Genomic DNA, 20,598 nt, shown 5'->3' on the forward strand with positions numbered 1-20,598 from the left:
GGGACATGACTAATTGGTTTTCAGAGGTTTCAGTCAATGTGGCTATCTCAGGAACATTTTTTCCTTAGGTCAGGCTGTATTAAACTTCATATACAACATCACTTCATTATCACTCTGAAGCAGCAAGAAACAAATACCTAAATATGCAGTGTATAATGCTGGATTTCATTTGGGCCCAGAGAGCCATAAACTGAAACATCTTTTTCAATGAAGTCCGAGCACTGAGCTGATTTGACTAGCTCTATTTTGTGAGGCTCTTACCACAGTTAAAATACAGTTAATGCAAGGCACACAGCACCAGTGCTCCATTCACTCCATGACCAAATTAACCTGGTATAACAAAGAAAGTAATCGGCCGATGAGAGGACCTCCAGTGCCAAAAGCGGGTGAAAAACAGAATTGTCCCTTCCAGATTCACGCTTCTCTCCCGGGACTACTTCCAGGGACGGCAGCCCCATACCACTTCATGCTGCAAGGGAAGATGCAAATGTCTCCTAGACCAAGAAGGTACTGTGGCCACTTGAAATCAATACTATTTGTTCAGATCGCAATGCTGTAAACACAATGCCATCTTTTCAAAACAAGTTCAACATCAAAATCATGAACATGAAATGAGAATGTAAAATGTACTGCTGGTGTTTCCATATACTCTGTCTTTCTGTTCACTACAGATAGCTCTAGATTTATGCTTATTAAGCCAGTAGTATATGGGAGTGCTGCGGCAACCCAGTCACGTCACCTTTGGGCAATGAAAACTCTCACTGTGCATTAAGTGATTGTAGCATTGTGAGTTACACTTGTTCCTGATGCCACTGGCAGGCAAACAACACCTCAAAAATAACTGCAGTGTAATACCAATTATTGTAAAGGGAAAGGTGACTTTTGACATATAAGGGACATCTTGTACGTAATCTTCACTGTTTTTGTTAATCTTTCATCTGTCTGTTTTTTTCCATGAACCTGGTGTCCTTCAAAAGGTTTTTGACATTCTGACTTGTGAAGACTGATGACAGGAAACTCTTTGACAAAAAAATCCTACTCAATGTTCCTGAAGGAAAAGAAGTATCTCAGGGCCCCTTTTATCCTTTTTTAATTGTCTATGTATTTTCTATATCACCTCCATACTCCATGAAAAATCCATACCTTTTCAAAGGTAGATAATTTTTTCAGCAACAGTTTCTTAGTCTACTAGCTTTACAAAGTCCTGTTAAAGGCTGGAATTTGTTAACTCAGAAACATATTCACTTCTTGGCTCCCTCAGACAATCAAGAAGGTTACTTCTAAGAAATGCACACTGAAATTCAAGTTCAGACTCTATCCATCCAGACTTCCATGTACCTCCTCAAATTTCTCAAATTTCTCTTCTGAATTGCCACTGTGCTGTACAGTGGACATAGTATCTGAAAGCTAAAACATTTTCCCTCCAAAGCCCAGGTAGCTGGAAACTCCTTTTCTGTTTAGTGGTGATGCTTTTTGGTACAGAGCACATTCTGGAAAAGGATATTTTTCCGTTCATACCTATACATGTTTCTGTAAAACACTGCCAAAAAGAGACTCTACTTGCTATTTGCATTAGATAATAAACTAGCAATAAATCTTTGGAAGACCAGTCTGTTTTTAACTTGTTCGGGCTGAATTTGGATGAAATGAACAGACCAATGTTTTAAATTAAATAGCTGGAAGCACTTTCACTTATAATGCATGTGGTGGGGTTGCATTTGAGTCTGGTTCTCTTTTTGCAGGCATAGTTTATGTCACTTTGATGTCTCCATCTGCGATTTGTGGATACAATCAGACACAGTGCTTAAACATTAAATAACAAACTGCATCTGCTAATAATGGGATATTATGCTGTTCGTGAAACCACAGCTCCTGCAGGCCGCATAATTTGTACTGTAAGTTCATTAGCTGTAGATATTTACATATTGAATAATAGGATCAGAAAAGTGAGAGACTGAAACAACTTACTAGAGTACATGGAAACTACTGAATGCTTTATATTAGTTACAGCAGTAGATTAATATTGAACTGCATGTGATCTTCTCCAATGACCAAGAAGGCCTAGCTTTGTCCAAACACTAGTTACTCAGACAAGGGGAGATGCATGCCACTGTTACTCATGTCTTACTATTTTACTTATTGCAGCTCTAGCATGAAAGCAAAGTTCTCTCCCTTATGTCAAAGGAAGGAACATCTACGTAGTATTTTTCATTACCTTGAGAAAGATATTGACTATCCTTGTTTCTGCTGTGTGTATACATGAGTGTATACGTGTATATGTACATGGGTTAAGTATGTGATGACAGTAACTGGAGGGTCCTCCATCACTATTAAAAAAGAAAGAACAGGAAAGAATTTGATTTCCTTTCTTCTTGAAACTGTCCTTGAATGTGGTTTAAAATTAAATCGGCAAGGAAAGACAGGATGTGTAAATTGTTACAAATACAGAATGATGTAATTTAAAATGCATTAACATGTAAAAGACAGATCCCCCAGCTAGCATAAACTGCCATTGAGCTGTTGACTTAAATGATAAGGTGACAGCCAATAATCTGCCCCACTGCAATTAAAGGAGTCACACATTATTATAGAACAGAAAAGGAAGATATGAACTGTGTTGGAATTAAGAAACTCATTAGGTCAGCAACCCTAATTTTTCTAGGTGGGCAGCTATATTGTTTGTCCTAAAGGGAAGCCTTTCAGCCATAGGTGACATCCTCCACATGGCCGGACCTACAATGCCTGCACAGTACAGATGATCATCACATGCACCGTTGTCCTGGTGCTTCCTAGCAGCAGGACATATATTGCCACACAGTGCATACACACAGATATATTCCTCTCTGTAAAAAGAACCTTGGAGGACAGCAGATGCAATTTTGGTGGTGGAAGCTTTCCCTAGCCACCTTTTTCTCTAGTGGATAGGAGGGTTTGGTATGTGCAAATAAAGGTCAACATCACAGAGAAGGGATACAAGCACCAAAAGAAAACAGCAGCCAGGAAAACATTCCCAGCTGACCTGCAGCCAGCTCCTGACCACCACTGAAACTCTCCTGGCAAGCTGCACATAGTTATAGGGCCATAGGCTGAGTGCTCTGTTATAAGCTGCATACCTGGTTGATTAAATTAACATCTATAGCAGCACTAAGTTACAAACAAGTTACTGTTCTTTCAATAACTGAATAAACTGAAGTTATAACAAAAAGAAACTTAGAGTCATTCCAAAGGCATGGAGATTTTACTGTGCACTGCTTCTCAGAGAAACAAATTACATAAGCTAAGTTTATAAAACACCTTTCCTCACTCAGATCTGCAAACGCCACTTCGGGCCTGGAAGTCAGCTTAATTCTTTTCTGCCCATGAATCACAATCAGCAATAACGTTTATGTAACAGGACTTTCATGAACAATTGCAGCAATGACGCACAAACCAGAAAAAAGCAGATCAGTCTCACATAACTGTTTTGGCTCTGCAGTACTAACAACAACAACAAAAAGTAGTAGATGTCATTTTTGCCAGAAAGATAGATGATAATATTTGACTACGCTCAGGAGGAATAGCTGTTGATTATAACATCTCTTTTTCACATCATCACTTTCTGAGCACAACTATATTTAAAGTTTCAGTCTTTGAAGCTCTTGTTTTCTTTCATAGTCATTCTTTATTTCTAACTTCTACCTCACTTTGACACAGTCAAAAGTCTATTTTGGTTTTACACTCAGGGATGAGCCAAGAGTCACAGAGATACTATATTGTGTGCTCCTTCTGTCATCTGTAATTTCTCTCAACATTCATCATTTTAAACCAGGCTCAAAGTTGCTGCTAAATATAAGTCTCTTACTGAATACATGTTTCTAGCCTCTAAAGTCCTGCCCCATTAGTGCAAAGTTACAGCCACATTAAGAGAAACTGCTTCATGCTGCCTCACCATGAACCTATCTACATCTGCTTGCAAACTTGAAAAGTCATGAAATAATATCATCCTGTAATTATATTGCATCAACCTCTGAAAAAGATCTCAAAGCATAACTTTCAGACTCAGATTAACATAACTTTCAGAGTAATTTATACCTGCTAGTAGATATTTGTTCATACAACAAAAATGAATCTTATACTGTCCTCTTCTTCCCTGTCTTGTTGCGTTTTCACCAGAGAACATCTATTGTATATTTCTGCTGCCTATTGTATAAACCAGCTGCATACCATCTGCCAGATGTTGCCCCAGAAATGTCAGCTGCTGCTTGAGGCAGGGAGTGAATGCAATTAAAGATACCCCGGTGACAGCTTGACACTTATGGTGGCAATGTTTAAATTTTAAAGTGGGCATGTAACACAAAACACACACAATTTGGATTGTTCCTGAAAACTGGACCAGTACACTACACTAACATCCTTCATTTGGGAGATGCAAAGATCAATGTGTGGGCAGAAGCCCAAATGGATTGACTGCTTTTTGTAAAATATCTGAAACTAGTTCCTGAAACATATTCCATCCTGTAGCTGTGAGGAGACCTCCTTTTTAAGGCAGTAAGGAATTCTATTGCTTTAAAACAGTTCATTGCTTTTATACTGAAACATTAGTATATATAAATATGCAAAATATAAAAAATAAGGGGCCTGAATACTACTTTCACTACTTATGTGGTTAGTTCCCCTTTACTACATTTCTATCTATCTATTTCTACTGGCATCCCAAATGCTTTTTCAAATAAACTGTATCAAATCCACTTACAAATTATAAATTAAAAACTTTGGACACAATCATTAAGTAAAATTTATTAAGTACATTTAGTAGTAGAACTACTCTGTATAAATTAGTTTAGTGCAGTCATGAGAAGAAAAAAAAAACAAACAACCCAAAACATGCCAGGTTCAAACTAAATGAATTCCTAGGGCTACATGACCAGATCCTACCCAACATTAGACTCATTTTGGATACACGGTATTTACTTAAATCTAAGTTGACCTTCTTCTCTCTTACAAATTACAAATCCAAGGGTGGTCTGTGTTTGTTCATCCAGCATAGACTTCTTTGACCTACCTTACATCTATCCTGGATTTGCATTGCATTACAGTCCAGCTTAAATAGGTTGCAAGTGAACAAGTTATGCTGGCTACCTCTGTGCATTCTCTATTAGCATACTATGTAGTATATAGTATTAGCATTCTATAATTTAAAGTACCTTATTGAAAGATGTCTGTAATATGGTATCCACGTACCAGCACACTGTAGTCGCTGTTTACAGCAACTAAGTTGTACCTGACCATTTAGGTTAGGGATTAAAATACATTAGTTGAAGCTGCAGGAATGATTTGGGATAAAGGAACTTAGCTGGATTTTGGCCAAGAGGTCTTTATTCTAGTGAAAAATACCATGGTCCCAATGTAGTTCTGACACTTCATTCTCTCTTGAAAAGATAGGTTTTCAAAAAATATGCTGGGTTTTTCTTGTCCCAGAAGGATGAACACTATATTTGGAATGACAGGTGCTATCTATGCTTTCTCTTTACATAAAAGTGATCACAAGTTATTTTTTTTCTGATTGTCAATGGGCTGATCTTAGTCTCATGTTTATTTTGGTTTTGGATAAATATCAAACATACCCTCGGAATGAGGACAGTAGTACGCCATCTCCTGTTAACCGTTTGCCAGTCACCTCTGGAAGGTATGAGTCTTGTGTAATATTTACAGAAGGTTATCAGTACCTACTAATGAGCAGAGCTATTGGCACCTCACCTCTGATGAGAACTTGCTCCATTTGGAGAATGCTCTCTCCATTTTACCCAATATATGTCTGTTTCAAAGAGTATTAAAAAATGAAAATAGTAAGGTCATCAAGAATCCCAGAGTCAGGATATCATATTTATCTCACTTGTGAGACACTGTAAAAAAGGATAAATCAATATAGGATAAATACAGCCTCTTTTCCTGGAGTGACCTATATTTTCAATTAACAGCTTCTATGCACATGATTGTATGTGTTGAGTGTGAGCTTTGCTGAACTGGGACAACAATGTCATCCTATCCAGACCCAATATACACTGAAAAGCAGGGACAAGGGTCAGAAAATTATTTATGCTGATCCACTCGGTTAGCATTCACTCTCAGAGCTGTTTTCCATACCTTCACTAATTTAACGTCTGTTCCTTGGTCTGGGATCCGCTCATTGTTTACTACTGGATATACAGAGCACCAAACCTGGCAGAACTTGCATGGCATAGTGTTGTGGTATAACTGAAGAATGTGAGTGTGAATTCGTTGGAGGATATCTGCAAAATGTTATAAACTTTTTCTAGACTCAGAAACATTTACCTATTCAGACCTTTCTCAGCTACATGGTCTTGACATTGTGCCTGAAGTTATCTCAACATTTATTAATTCATTTCAGATTCACTTTTTCATTTCATGCTGTTAAGTGAACACTTTGCTTCCTGCACCCACCATTTCCTGGGTATTTTGCTGTGCTGCACTTGTCAGCAAGCCACTGCAGTGCATTTTTCTCTCTCTGCAGTGTTACTGAGGAATATAGTTTTGAAATTGCAGTGTGAACAGCCCTGTGTGTTTTTCTTTCTGTCACTGATTTAACATTAAAAAGACAGAACAAAATCCAATGTCAATATATGAACAGCCTGTAGTCAAAGGAGAATGAACCAACAACTACAAAAAATACATGGAAGGTAAAAAGTTTCTTTCAGTCCAGCTGTTGCCTTTGTATAAGTTCTGTGGCCAAAGCAACAGGCAATTCTCTCGTTTTATCTGGGAGCAAACTTTTCCCAGTGGAAGCAATATATTATGTACGAACACTTAGAAAACAGGCCTGCTATTAAAATCTTCCAGAAATTACACTCAGAATGATGTGTAGCCTCATCAAAAGGAGAAGTAAAAATAATGAGAAATAATGTAGGCATTAAGTGATCACACTGCTTAGTGTAAACCTAAGTGTTATGCAGCACAGCTGTTACTCTGCAGGGAGAGGGAAGGACTGTACCAAGAGTGTACTTATTTCCTGAAGGACTTAACTCAACATGGAAACTGATGTGATCATAAAATATACATGCTAGGGTTTAATTTTAGGTCAGAGTCATATGTTAAAAAAGATCGCTACCCTAGATTTTAAAAACATTGGCCTGAGTCATGTAACACAACCTCATTTTGATCATTCTGAGTTTAGAAAATGTACAATTACTGGTGCTGGGAAGAAGTCACACCAAGGCCAAATGAGATTAATAAGAAATAAAACTGCATGTCAGTAACATAATAGAAACTGAAATGAATACTCAAATGGGCAGAAACACTTATGAAGCCCAGGCAGCAAAGTCCAAGTAAACAGCTTGAAAGCCACAAGAAAACTCTATAGTTGGCACCTAAATCATTAACTTGAAAATGTTTTCTGTGCAGAACGTTGCAATAAGTTTCATAATACCTAAAATATAAAGTGATTTCATAGCTTTCAGTGCTGACTGTAGCATAGTAATAAATCTGCAAAAATCACAAAGTAGGAAAATACTGGTTCAAAACCATTGGGCAGATGTATCAATGGGGAGGATTCATTGCACATTCATTTTCTACACTGCCCGTGTAGGGACTTCTTCAGTGTCTCTCTTGGTGGAAGCAGGGCAGAATTCTAGGATGTGAAGCTGAACAGCTGCAGCAACCCTATCGTGTTCAGACAGTGGTATGTTTACAAGAAACATGTAATAAATGAACAATGGCTGCCACTGAAAATATCTATCAACTACTGCAGCACTAAAGATGCTAACTTTTAGGTTATTTGAAGGAATAGTTTACAGTAACTGATTGACGTAACCAGTGATATACTCTTATAAACTTATATCCACCAGTTACTGTGTTCATGCAGAAACAATTAAAGAAAGGAAACATTTTTCATTATTCTGGAGACGAACAGCTTCTATTTTTTCCTCCTCTGTGTTCTCCAGAGAATTGTGCCTTTCAAGTACACAGGTGGAATATTTACACGTGTACCAGGAATTCAGCAAAAGAAAGGGAGATAATGCACAGCACCTACACAATTGACCAAAACCCGTAACCTGAAAACTCCATTTCCATCAGTGGCAGCGCAGCAATGCATATTACCATGTGCGTGAGCTGATAAAGCACAAGAAAAGCTAAATATTCAGCAATATCTATTCTGCATGGAAGTGATACTTAAGCCCTGTTTAAGCACAATTCCAAAAGTTTAAGAAAGAACATAGCCTGGGCAAAAGAGATATTGTCTCTTTAAGCCTTGCTTATGCTATCTATCACATCTATAAATTTTTAGAAACTTTATATTCATTTTTACACTCTTGTCCAGAAAAGACTTACTGTTTTAGGACACTGTGGTGGAAATAACATTGAGATAAATGATTCATATGTACTGTCCAATTATTTCCATGTTTAGGATTAAGACAGAAGGAAATACTTCAGGCTGTTTTCAAACTACCAAAATACTGCTCAGGTCCCTGTGCCTAAACTGATAGGAAATGGAAGGCAGGCATCTAGTTAGGCCTCTGGAAAGACTACCAAAAGCCTCAGCAACAAGTGGAGCAGACAGCCAAAAGGAAAAGTAGATGCAGAAATGTGTATTGCACTCAGTAGTATTTAGGCCATCCAAACCCAGCACTTGTTTTCTCTATTGCACAGCACGGTGGGTGAAATTCTGTGGCCTACTTGTGCATAAGGTTGAAAAAGATGACTGTAATGGCCTGTTTTGGCCTTCAATTCAAGCATCTGATTTTCCTTTAGGCTATGCTTTCCCACTGCTCTGGCAATAAATAGCCTATATTTATGCATGCTTAAAAGCATTTTTCCACTGCTACAACAGAATAAAGGGGTTTCGGAGTAAACAAAACTCATGCCCTCAGATTCTACACAGCTTTAACTGTTGGAATTTTTTTTCAAGAAAGCTGCCTTACCTCTTTTTCCATTTGAAGACCTTCTGCTCTGATATTTCTCTCAAATACTTCCCTCTTTTCTGTCTGTGGATTAGATTTTCTATATACCAGGATGTAGTCAATCCGACATTTCCCATCTCTAAAATATAGTCCATTGGCTTTGTTCTTATCAGGTACTTCCTGTAAAGAGAAAGTCAAGCATTTCAGTAACATTAATTTGCTTTGGTAATTGCTGCACTGATGTTTGCATCAGCAGTTTTCAGTAATACTCAACAGGAAAGATAAGGAATCAGAACAAGCTGTTCAAGTGTTTAGGTGCTTCACATATAGTGCCTCTGAGGTCATCTGAAAGTAGTACAGACTTCTGCATCTAAAAACCAGGAAGTCTTCTTAGGCAGATGTTTGGTCATATAGGCACGGGATAGGACAGAACAGAGAACGCAAGCCAACCCTACTCCCCCCACCATCCTCTAGAAAATTAAGAATAATTTCTTACATATAAAATAAAGCAGAGAATAGTGTTACTGAAGCATAAATTTAAAATTCAGAACTTAGCCTGGTAGAATGTTTTTGTACATGTGAGAAGAATAAACAATGGTATGAACATTTACTCTGGTGAGAAACACTAAGTCCTGGCACTGAGATTCTCATTGCTTTGTGATGACTATAGTACCTCTGCCTCACAGGACACAGAAAAGATATGAAGGTCCTGTACCTACCTCATCATATCCCATCACACTAACTACAGAGTATCATTGGCTTAAGGAACAGCTGAAGAAGCCCACTGGATTTATTTGAAAATAATTCCTGGTCTTTGGTCTAGCACTATGTAAGCACAATACTGTTTCTTGGCTATTTCCTGCAAAGAACAGGCCTGTTCAAATGTTTGCTCTGACAGAAACAACCAACTTGATTTCACTGTTAATAAGAGGTCAAGCAGGTCCCTCTCCTGAGATCTAAAAGACTAAAATACTAGTCTTTTTTCAGAAATTCATGAGATGAAACTCTCTACAGACCCTCCTCACAGTATAACACTACTTCCACATAATGCAAGTCCTGCCCAGGGGTTAAGCTTCTTTTGCTTTCAAACAAGTTGAAATTGTGTGGCAGTTTGTGGGCTGGAGCGTTTCGCACAAGAAATGTACACTGTGAATGATATATGAGAACAAACAGCACCCCATCAGGGCAGTATAATGAGCAGGGCCCTTCAGGGACCTCAAGATCAGTCCAGCTCCAAGCTGAAGGGAGGGTTAGGCTAATTCCTCTCTGGTTTTTCCAGAATTTGCTCAATGATTCCTTGCCAGAAATAGCTATGCCCTATAATACATGATCAAATCTCTGAAAAAAAAAAATAATTTTGCCTTTCACATCTGGGAACAGTCAGGAATTTTCCAAATACTTTCTCCACAGGAGAACTGCATCTTAATATAAATTGCAAAAAGCGAACACAGTAATACGATAAATGATTCTTACAGAAGAAAAAAAAAAGAATATTCCCATTCAAAGGGTTTAGGGTAAGCTATCTTCCTGATTCTCAGCAGGCATTTTGATTAAATGCAAACCCCAGTGAAAGCATCCCAAATGTCCCATCCCCTTGGCATATCCAGTTTACGGAAGACAGAAAGGGGAATTTTTCTAAGATTCTTTTATTACAGTGCCTGACTCCTGACACAGCTTAATGCGGACTTGATATAGTGGAACAGTTCTTTGAGCTGAAAAAGAAGGCGAGGAAAAAGATTTAAGCCCTAAGGAAATAACAGTAAAAAACCATTTATATCTATACTGCATATCATGCTGACAAATTATATTATCAGGATATCAGAAGTATTTTTCACAGAGCATTAAATATCAAAACAGCTCAGGAAGCACAGTTTATTTTTTTCCATAAAATATTTATGTTGAGAAGATATAAAAAACCCCAAAAGGGTATTTAAGGTTATTTAAATAAAGGAAGGGTGTAGTAGGAGATTTAGAGGCTATGGGCCAACTTGGTGGTCCTGTTCTGATTTCTAAGCCTTCTGCTGAGCATCCTTCCTGTCCTGAGGGTCCCAGAGTCACCACATATATTTTAGCAAGCAAAGCAGTGAATAGGAAAGAATCTGTAGAGCAAAACAACCTGTGCTAAGGACCTGCTGTTCATGCTATGTAGGCTTGAGGGCTTATTTTGGGCCCAGTCTAGTCTGGTCCAGGAGACTCAGTGGAGTACATCTCACAACTTATTTGCATCCAGAAAGAATCCAGGTTTGAAATCCAACACTGCTCTGGAATGCAAAGCATGGGTAGGGGCAATTGAGAGACTCACTTCAAATGCATGCTCCTGATCTGAACTAAAATGTTAGCACGGACCCATCCAGAGTGCAGCACAAGAAATGTATCTTTCTCTGCGTGCAGTAGTGACTCTGCTGGAAAAACAGATTTGCCCTTTATGCTTCCTATGCTTCATCTTTCTCTGAAGAAAATTGGTTTGCCCTACACTGACTCACCAGTGCATGTAGAACCTTACTTAAAAGAGTGTCTATGAGATTTAGCTGAATTATTTGACTTGTAGGGCTTCTTCCCCTATAAATATGACTTCCTGAGACAACTACTTTCTCTTGGACACTCCCAACAACAGTATTGTCATTTTTTGCTCAGAAAGGCAGCTTGAACTCTCTTTATCTGTACTTGGAGGTCCTGTTCATTTTAGGAACACAGTATGTCAAATCCAGACTGATAAACCGTACTAGACTGCTATGGCCTCTGAGAAGTAACCCCTTCTGTTGCCCTCTGTTATAGAATCATAAGGTTGGAAAAGACCCACCAGATCATCATGTCCAACTGTATTATAGCCTATCAGGCAGCTTTATAGACTAAGCCTGGACTTACAAGAACTCTGAGGATCTAACTTCATATGGAGATAGGCTGGCCCAGCAGTGTCAGGAAATAGCAAATGAAGGGCTTTTGTATTGTCCACAGTATTCCAGGTTTAGACAGTCTCTAGACAGACTTTTCTTCTACCTTGAGCTTTGCTGACCTGTCTCCAGACACTGCACCTCCTTCCCCTGTGTTATGACTTCAAAATTCCATTTTCCTAAACTGATTACAAAAAAATATCTAGAACCAGGTCTGACTGACTTTTTGGTGGGAAAGTGGTCTAGTCATGTATGTCAAATCTCCATTCCTTCTGCTGAAAAAGGATGACGGAAGAAAGTGGAAGAACAGGAAAGACTTCATTGTAGCAAGAAGTTTAGCATTTCTGGCTATCTTTGCAGCTTAATTTGTAATATGCATACCTCAAGTTCTATAATCAGCAATTGTTTCCCAAGGAATGCACTAGTTTTGATATTCTTAGACCCACAATTGGGAGCCATCAATGTTCATAAACATATGACTCATACACACATACCTGCCAGGAGAGCTTTAGACTCAAGGGCTTACCCCAAATGTTTCACTATCCAAAATCAGAGGATTCGTAACCCTAACAGCTATAGGGACTTTAAATAGAACATTTAAATGAAAGTGCAGTTAGGGAAATCAAGGAAATTTGAAACTTTACCTGCAGGTCTTTAAAAAAATAGATCAGAAGGGACTACAATATTCACTAATTTAATGACAGATTAGATTCTTTCTTGATTCCTAGTTATTTTTGTACCTGGTTATTATCAGTATGGATGCTCAATAAAGATAGGATCTTTGAATTCTAAAGAGATCGCCTTTTCCTGTTGTTTGTGACTACTTGAAATAAGAGTCCCCTTCATGCGACTTCAGAGCTGGTGGAGGGGGTTAATACCTGCACCACTAAGTGATAACTTATGCAGAAAAGGAGGAACCCAGCACCATCCAGTTTTTAAAGCACAGTTCTAATCAAAGAATGAATATATTTTGTCTGTGTGTTCTTTTAACATAATACACTTTTGCCCATTTAGATTATAATTTTGTGGAAGCTGCAACTTTATTTCTCCATATATCTTCACTGGTTGATATATTCTTCTTGACACCATAATATATATATAATGACATGGAGCTTTTCTAATAATGAAATTATCTAGGATGCAAAATCAAGTGCTCAAAAGTTAGGAAGTAACAGATTGGTAGTTTTCTCTGAAAGCTTAGATAATCTTTTTCCACATCCATCCTGATCACTGAAGAAGACCGGTATTTGATGGAAAAAAGCTGCATAGTTAGCTTGTATTCTGGTAAATACACACAAGAAAACTGAGCTGAAATTGTACAAGCTACCATAAGTACCATAAAGAACATCAGAATTCTTATTTTTCAATGTGAATACCTTTCTTTCTGCCATAATCTTCAGTGCAAGTTCCAATTTATAAAAGAAATTGTTAGAACAAACTTTATTCAGTGCAATGTTAATTACACTGCCCCCAAATATCCACAGAGTTTGATGCTTAAAGTGAGGACTGTAGGAATGAATCCTACAATTTTAATTTCAAAACTACCTACATTAGTTGGAATGTCAAGAATGGGCTATATAAGCTCATTTAAGAAGCCACCAAGTTTTGTCCCTTCTCCATCACTCTCCCTTGTTTGGATAAAGAAGACTAATTTATTACTCCACAGAAAGAAAGGCAGAATGGATGACTAACTAGAGTACAGCTTCTAAACCATAGTCCTTTAATTTTTACCTTCTTTCTGATGTTTCTGCAGTCCTCAGAGAATGAAACTTCAGTGGAAGTAATACAATATTTTAGTGATAATATGTCCCTGGATTTAAACTGTAAAGTATATACCTATTTGTTATATTGGCATATGTAAAAAGTATTTTGATCAATGCACACAAAGGGAAATGTGATTTTTAATTTGCTTAGACTGTAGCTATGTTTGAATGAAACATAAATAAAAGAAAAAAACCAAACCAAAACATCTCCAGCCAAAGGACAAGCTGAATCCCAATCTGGCTCTGCATCTGTTAAGGAACTGTTGATAAAGCTCCATCCATAAAGTCTTCATTGGATCTTTTGGTTGAGCACGAACAACTAACAGTTGAAGGAAACAATATTTTAACTTGTCAGCTACACAAAAGTGATAAGAAACCTTTGCTATGTTCTTATAAACTTTTTTGATTGTAAATTCATTTTAATGAATTCAGACAGAAACCATATTAAATTATTTGACTGCAAACAAACATCAATACATTCAGAGAGACTTCCATTGGGGCCAGATCCCCTGTCCTGATCATAGAAACATGGAATCATTAAGCTTGGGCCGCCCCTTGAATATTGTGTTCAGTTTTGGGCCCATCAGTACAAGAAGGACATCGAGTTGCTGGAGCATGTCCAAAGAAGGGCAGTGAAGCTGATGAAGGGTCTAGAGAGCAAGTCTTAAGAAGAGAGGTTGAGGGAACTGGGGTTCTTTAGTCTGGAGAAGAGAAGGCTGACAGACCTTATCGCTCTCTACAACTACCTGAAAGGAGGTTGTAGCGAGGTGAGTGTTGGTCTCTTCTCCCAGGTCACTAGCAATAGAATGAGAGGAAATGGCTTCAAGCTGCACCAGGGGAGGTTTAGATTGGATATTAGGAAAATTTCTGGCATTAAGCAGGACCAACAGGCTCTCTTAGCTACTAAACTGAAAGAGTGAAAGGAAGCTTGAAGCTTCAGATTATAGTTCACTGTATAGTTGAGCTCCCATATTTATCCATAAAACCATACAACATCTAAACAATGTATCTTTTCCTTATGAAATTAAGCAGGGACCAAGTACCTTGATTTTTTTTAGGCTACAGCATCCCTCAGCTCCCATTAGACTTTCAATTTTCTGGGTTTTTTCCTTTTATACATATACATGACCTACATTGCTATTTTCCTCAGTTACGGTTATGTGAAAAAAAGAAAAAGATAATCTGTTCAGTTAGGAAACTATTCCTCAAACATTTTCCCCTTCCCTTTAAAAAACAACAAAGAATACATAGAAGAGGAAAAAAAAGTTTTGCCATAATAGCAGCATATGTTGCTCTATCTCATCCTCTGTCCTTCTGACCATTTTCTGTTCACTTTTCCTCTTTAACATGCAAAGATCATGTGCCTTTCACCCATGTCCTTTTGTTAGTGACTATATGGTACATGAACCCAAAATGCAACACATGAATATCATGTCAGGTTAACTTATTACAGTGCAAGCAGGCAAAGAGGGCCCTTTGCAAGTTGTATGGGTAGTTGGGGAAGAGCAATGACTAAAGGGGAAGGTGAAATTGTGAGCAAGGTCAAACATATCTCTGGGTGCCCTGAATTTTGTTGCTTTAATTATCTGTCTAAACATTCCAGGAGTGCAGCTCTCTATGGGCTGAATTTCTAGCACAAGGAGAATCTCCAACTCTCTCCTCAGCAGTGTTTCACAAAAGAATTTGCACCACAAAACCCCCTAGCTCCTGAAAAAGACATTGTCTCTAATTATATCTTCTAAATTTTATCTAAACTAGTAAACAAAAGAGGGTCAGGGCAGAGGCTTCAGCAATATCCTGTGGTTTTCAATGGTTTTAAAGTTGTTAGTATGCTCCTTGCCAATTCTGCTCTGTGCCAGTCAGACCTCTGCCAAAAATCCTCAGGCGCAGCTTGCAGGGAACATCAGACCACTCCAGCAAGTAGTGTGGATGCAGACACACTCCTGAGATGGGGGAAAGGAAACCTGTCCCTGGTCTCCTCACTCGCTGAGGACATAGCCCTAACATCCATGGGTTGTAGGGCAGTTGGAGGCAAAGTTAGAGAGTATCATGTTCATTTCTGCACAAAAAGCAATTTAGGCCCAAATTTTCATACTTGGGTCCATGATGCTTTGCTGCCTTAAGACATAATTTAAAATGTGCTATGTGCTGAATGATTTCTCCCTGGCATGTTCTCTGAATCACCATTTTGCACCTTCAGGTCACTTATTCTTTTCCGGAAGGGGATGTGTCACATACCTGATACCCAATAGTTCTCAGAGAGATTTAGGATAAACTCTCCTCTCTCTCTCCCTCCATCCCTCCCTCCCTCCAAAGGATTAATATAGGGAAAACTTCTCCATTATTTCCAGAAGCAGACAACAAAGACCCGTATAGACTTTTCAATGGAGGTGCATGAAATCAATAAAATCTCATTTTAACTTGATATATTTTATATTTCAGCACTATAATCTTGGAATGGGAAAACAGTCCCCATGACAAATGTCAGATACCTGTTGTCTTGCACAGAATGAGATTTGAATTCAAATTACATTTACTCCTTCTTTATAATGGGCATGAATAATTATTATATTAATAATTCTGTGTGTTCTTACCTCTCCTACAACTTCCAACCTGCTGGCATCATCAGAAGTACTGGTCAAATTACCATGGTGAAGCAGGGAGTCATCGTCTTTGGAAGGGCTGTTCACGCCTTCTAACTCATCAAAAAAAATGTTGACATCCTTAGCTACTAAAAACAAAAATAAAAGTATACATTCAAATCACCGTTGAGCCAAATGAAGATACCGAGTATAACACATTAACAACAATCCCACTTTTTAGTTCTGGTTTAAGTATCTACTATCTTAAATTCAAAATCTCATGCACATTGGAGGAGCGCTTTCTTCACCGGTGAGCCACATAAAGATTTAGGATACCACAATACCTCTCTGATGACTAAGAAGTGATCTTCTGTCACAATAAATCATACATTAGCTATTTCTTTGGCTTCTCTTGAGGTAAGTGGCTTAAACACTTGCTTTCTGGATTACTACAGTCTCTGAAAATTTCTTATCATAAAGAAGCAGTTTTTTAACCTAGTACATAAAGTATCAAGTTAGAAGTACAAACCTGTGGGGCAGCCAAAGGCAGAAGACTTCAAACAAGTACTGTCACTTGAAAGGCATTGAATAAATGAACGTGGGCAGAAGTTTGTCTTTGCACAGTTTGGCATGTTTTGATGCATATAAAGCTGGCACTTTCAGATCTACCTACTGCACAGCCCTTAGTCATGCATAGAGCAATAGCAGACATCTACAGGATGCTGTAGTAAACCTAACCCTGACAAAAAGTGAAGAGTTTTAAGGGCCTGGAGCACATCCCCCCTGGGGATCTGGCAGTGGGGCTCAGGGCCAAGGCAGAGACAGTACAGTCAAGGGCAGCCCCATCCCTCCAGTGTCTGTGGGGAGAGGCCCCCAGACAGCACCAGGGGGAAGCATTGCCCAGCCATCCTGGGGCTGTGTCTGACCCTGGTTCTCCTCACCAGGCCTGATCCTGATGTCAACCCGTGGGCTGACATCCCAGACTGGCCTTGGCCTGCCCCCCACCCCTGACAGGGCCTGGCAGCCTGGGCCTGTTGCCCCACCCTCCCCCCGCTGCTGGGATGGTGGGACAGGCCCAGGCTGCCAGGCCCTGCCCAGCCTCCCTGCCACGGGCAACCCTGGGCCCCAGCAGTGCCCTGACAGGAGACACCTGCTTGAGTAAACGGGTTGAATTTCCTCCACCTTTCACACAATACCATGTCACGTGATAATCGTATTCTAATCAGAAAAAAACCCTACAACCCTAGGAGGAGTGAGTTAAAGGCTGGCACTGTACTCAATATCAGAGCAGCGTTAGCTTTAGGTGGCATTCCCTGCTCTGCTGAGGAAGGAGGCAATGGGAAGCTGTGCCAAGTCTATAGTCCCACATAAGGGTCACTGAATGGCTGTTGGATGGGAGATGTGAACTGGGCAGGCTGCGGCCAGCAAGGTCCATCTTTGCGTTCCATATGCTGCAGGTGTGGTGTGGAAGTGTGATGAAGAGATGTGTGGTGGGGGGAAGGAAAATGCCTTTTCTGAGGATGAAGCTTCAACTGGGGATAGACTTCATCTCTCCAATCTCATGTTTCAAAGGCAAAATCCAGAATTATGACAGTAGAGTCATAACTGTTAGAAGGGACCCCCAGAGGTCAGCTACTGAGCCTCCTCCCCTGACTAGAGCAGGATCAAACATCTATCATTCTTGACAGAAATCTGTCTAACCCACTATTTCTCACACTGCTTTTTCAAACTTGACTGACTTTTGGAATAATTTTTCTGTTGTGCAATAACCTCCTGATCTTTTTGCTTCTCTGCAACTCCCCTGACTTCATGACAGCCAGTTATAATTCCTGTTGACAAGAATTTATATTAACAGGGAACAGCCAAAAATCTCTACTTGCTGGTGGCAACTTAGTTCCATTTCTAACTCCTGGCGTAGGTGTAAAAAAATCCATTTCCCCACTGTGGAGAGACCAAATAGCTGCCAGAAAGTAAAGTCCATTAACTGTTCCCAGGCATCATGAACATTTTGTGACCTCCTTTTCACCTTTCCCTTCTTCAGGGGCTATGGCCCAGTTTAAGAAACCTTTTTAAAAAAATCTCCGATGCTCCACAATCTCTGCAGGTGGCCTATTTTTCACTATCACAAGCAGAAGAAGGTTTTCTTCTTAATATTTGTCCTGAATATGCACCTATGTTGCACTTAAATATATTATTCTTTTCCCAACAACCAGTCACGAACATGGAGAAGAGATTACTCCCTTTTTGTACATACCTTTTTGAAGCATCTACACAGGTGTACATAGGTAAAAAAGAAAACCCTATCAAAATATTCAAGGATGACTCCTTCATTTTCATGCATAAAATAAGGACAGGGTTCATAAAATGCATTAAATTTTCAATTGCAATATTTTTGCTTATAAAGCCACTAAAAATTTCTGAAACAACAGAAAAGTCTTCACATCCAAATGAATCCACTCTAGATACTAAGCTAATGCACTAAGCTAAGCAACATAATTTTTAATAGAAATTCAGAGTTTTTAATACTTTTAACAGCATTTTTTCCATCCAGACAGTATAATGATAAGAAATTCTGTGCCAGATTTACAGTTTTTAGGGTAACAAACTACTCCAAGTTTAGCAGTTTTGGAGTTGCATACTGACTAATCTATCTATTATTCTTTGTATCCTAATATTAGAATCACACAATATTTAATCCTTACTTCATACCATAATTGGTCAGTTTTAGATAGCATCCTCTGTTCTGTAGGATCTCAAGCAGCTTTTACAAAGATACTGGGAGTAATAGCTTCACCCATTTCACCTTCTTTTATAGTGTGCATATCATCATAGTCTGTGAATATATCAGAGATAGAAATCCTCTTTTTTGCAGATACTAAGTTTCTCTTGCTGTTTTAAGGCTGTTTTACTATCAGTCCATTTATTTTACTTACCCTTCTTTTGCGAAAAGTGCCAGGATATCATTAGAGACAAATATCCAGGATTGAGTTTTCCACTTTAAAACTGGCCTTGGCTTCACACCATCCTGTTCTCAGTTATAGTTGAGCTTACTGACAGGAGTGGAGTGTGAACAGCATCCTGGTGTTTTGTTTATGTGGAGAGCCTGCAGCTCCTCCATGTCACTGTGTCTGCATCCAATTTGTCCTAGGACAAACTACAGAGTTTCCAGGAGGCTCAGAAGGCAAAAAACAGACTCCAATTTGTACCACATGAAGCAGCAATGTTAAAAAACTATTTGCCACCTTGATTCTTTTCAGTCTACAGAAATCATACTAGAGATGCCTATAAAAGACAGGGGAACTGCGCAAGACAGCACAGTCGCACCACCTGTCCTTCACTGTTGTTACTGTTTCAAAGGGCAAGACTGTAAACATTCCATCTCATCAGGTAGTAATCTCGATGTAGATCATGACCAGCTTTTGCATACATGTTCATATGAGAAGAATTCATCTGAATACTCAACAGAAAGAACTACTGAAACAGAAAACATTTTGAATGACTTTGAACTTCACTGAACTGAAACCCAACGCAGTGCCTTCATGAGAGTGACGCATGAACCTGTATGTGACCAACACCTCAATATAGTCTGAAAACAACTGTGGAAAATATAAAAATAATTAAATAGTGGAGCTTTCTGAAGATTATGCAAGATCTATATCTCTTCCAGACAGAGGCAATGAAAGATGTAAAAACAAAAGCTTTGCCTGTATGCTATGCTCAAGGGAATTTGAACTTGCATTTTCCTGCCATTAAGACTGCCTTCACATAAAAGATGAGGCCTTTGAGAGACTAGAATTGCTGCTTCCTGAAGTGCCAGTAATGCTTTGGGTTGCAAAATAGATGGTTTTAAGTGGGTGTTTTGAGATCCACAACTTGGTGTGTAAGAGAATGAACGTATTTGGGGGTTTCAAGCAAAGAATTACTGGATTATTCTGAGGACTTGTGAGAAGCAAAAAATCTTATTTCAAGGTCACTGAAATCCAGCCCATCTCAGCAGTGTCTACAAGATGTGGAAGCAGTGAATCTCAGCTGGTTAGTGAAATTAGCTACCAGGACCTGCCCAGATTGCCTGTAGTAAAAAATTGCTTATATCAGAAGTATGCAGGTAATTGGCATGCTAGTTGGTAGCTTCAGCAAATAGGATAAGCAGTGAAGAGGTGTGATGAACTACCTCATCAGCACTACAGTTGTCTGTTTCCTTCCTCCAGTTGCAGTAAAGGTGTGCTGCTGGTGAGAAAATGGAGCTCTTTACACTGCAGTTGCCTTGCTGTGCATGTTTTTGAAAATACACTCTTAGTATTTCAATCACTGAAATTAAACATGGGGCCTTAACATTTGCTGGGAACATTCTTCTAGCCCAAGTCTCATTGGATACTTAAAAAAAAAAAAAAATACTATTCCACAGAACTAAATAAATAATTTTAAAAGCAAATCCTGTTTGCTTTGCTTTAATAATGGTGATGGTACT

General features: G+C 38.9%; 1 protein-coding gene across 1 annotated transcript in view; it reads right to left on the bottom strand.

The window, feature by feature from the left end:
* Nucleotides 1–20,598, bottom strand: part of ANO4 (anoctamin 4) — a 138,327-nt gene that overhangs the window by 96,745 nt on the left and 20,984 nt on the right. The window contains exons 2-3 of the mRNA XM_075080070.1: nt 16,143–16,279; nt 8,916–9,074 (exon numbers count right to left, since the gene is read on the bottom strand). Coding sequence (XP_074936171.1) covers nt 8,916–9,074; nt 16,143–16,279 — 296 coding nt within the window. The remainder of the gene's footprint in view (nt 1–8,915; nt 9,075–16,142; nt 16,280–20,598) is intronic.

This window comes from Phalacrocorax aristotelis, chromosome 1, assembly GCF_949628215.1.
Source record: "Phalacrocorax aristotelis chromosome 1, bGulAri2.1, whole genome shotgun sequence".
NCBI classification, from domain to species: Eukaryota; Metazoa; Chordata; class Aves; order Suliformes; family Phalacrocoracidae; genus Phalacrocorax; species Phalacrocorax aristotelis.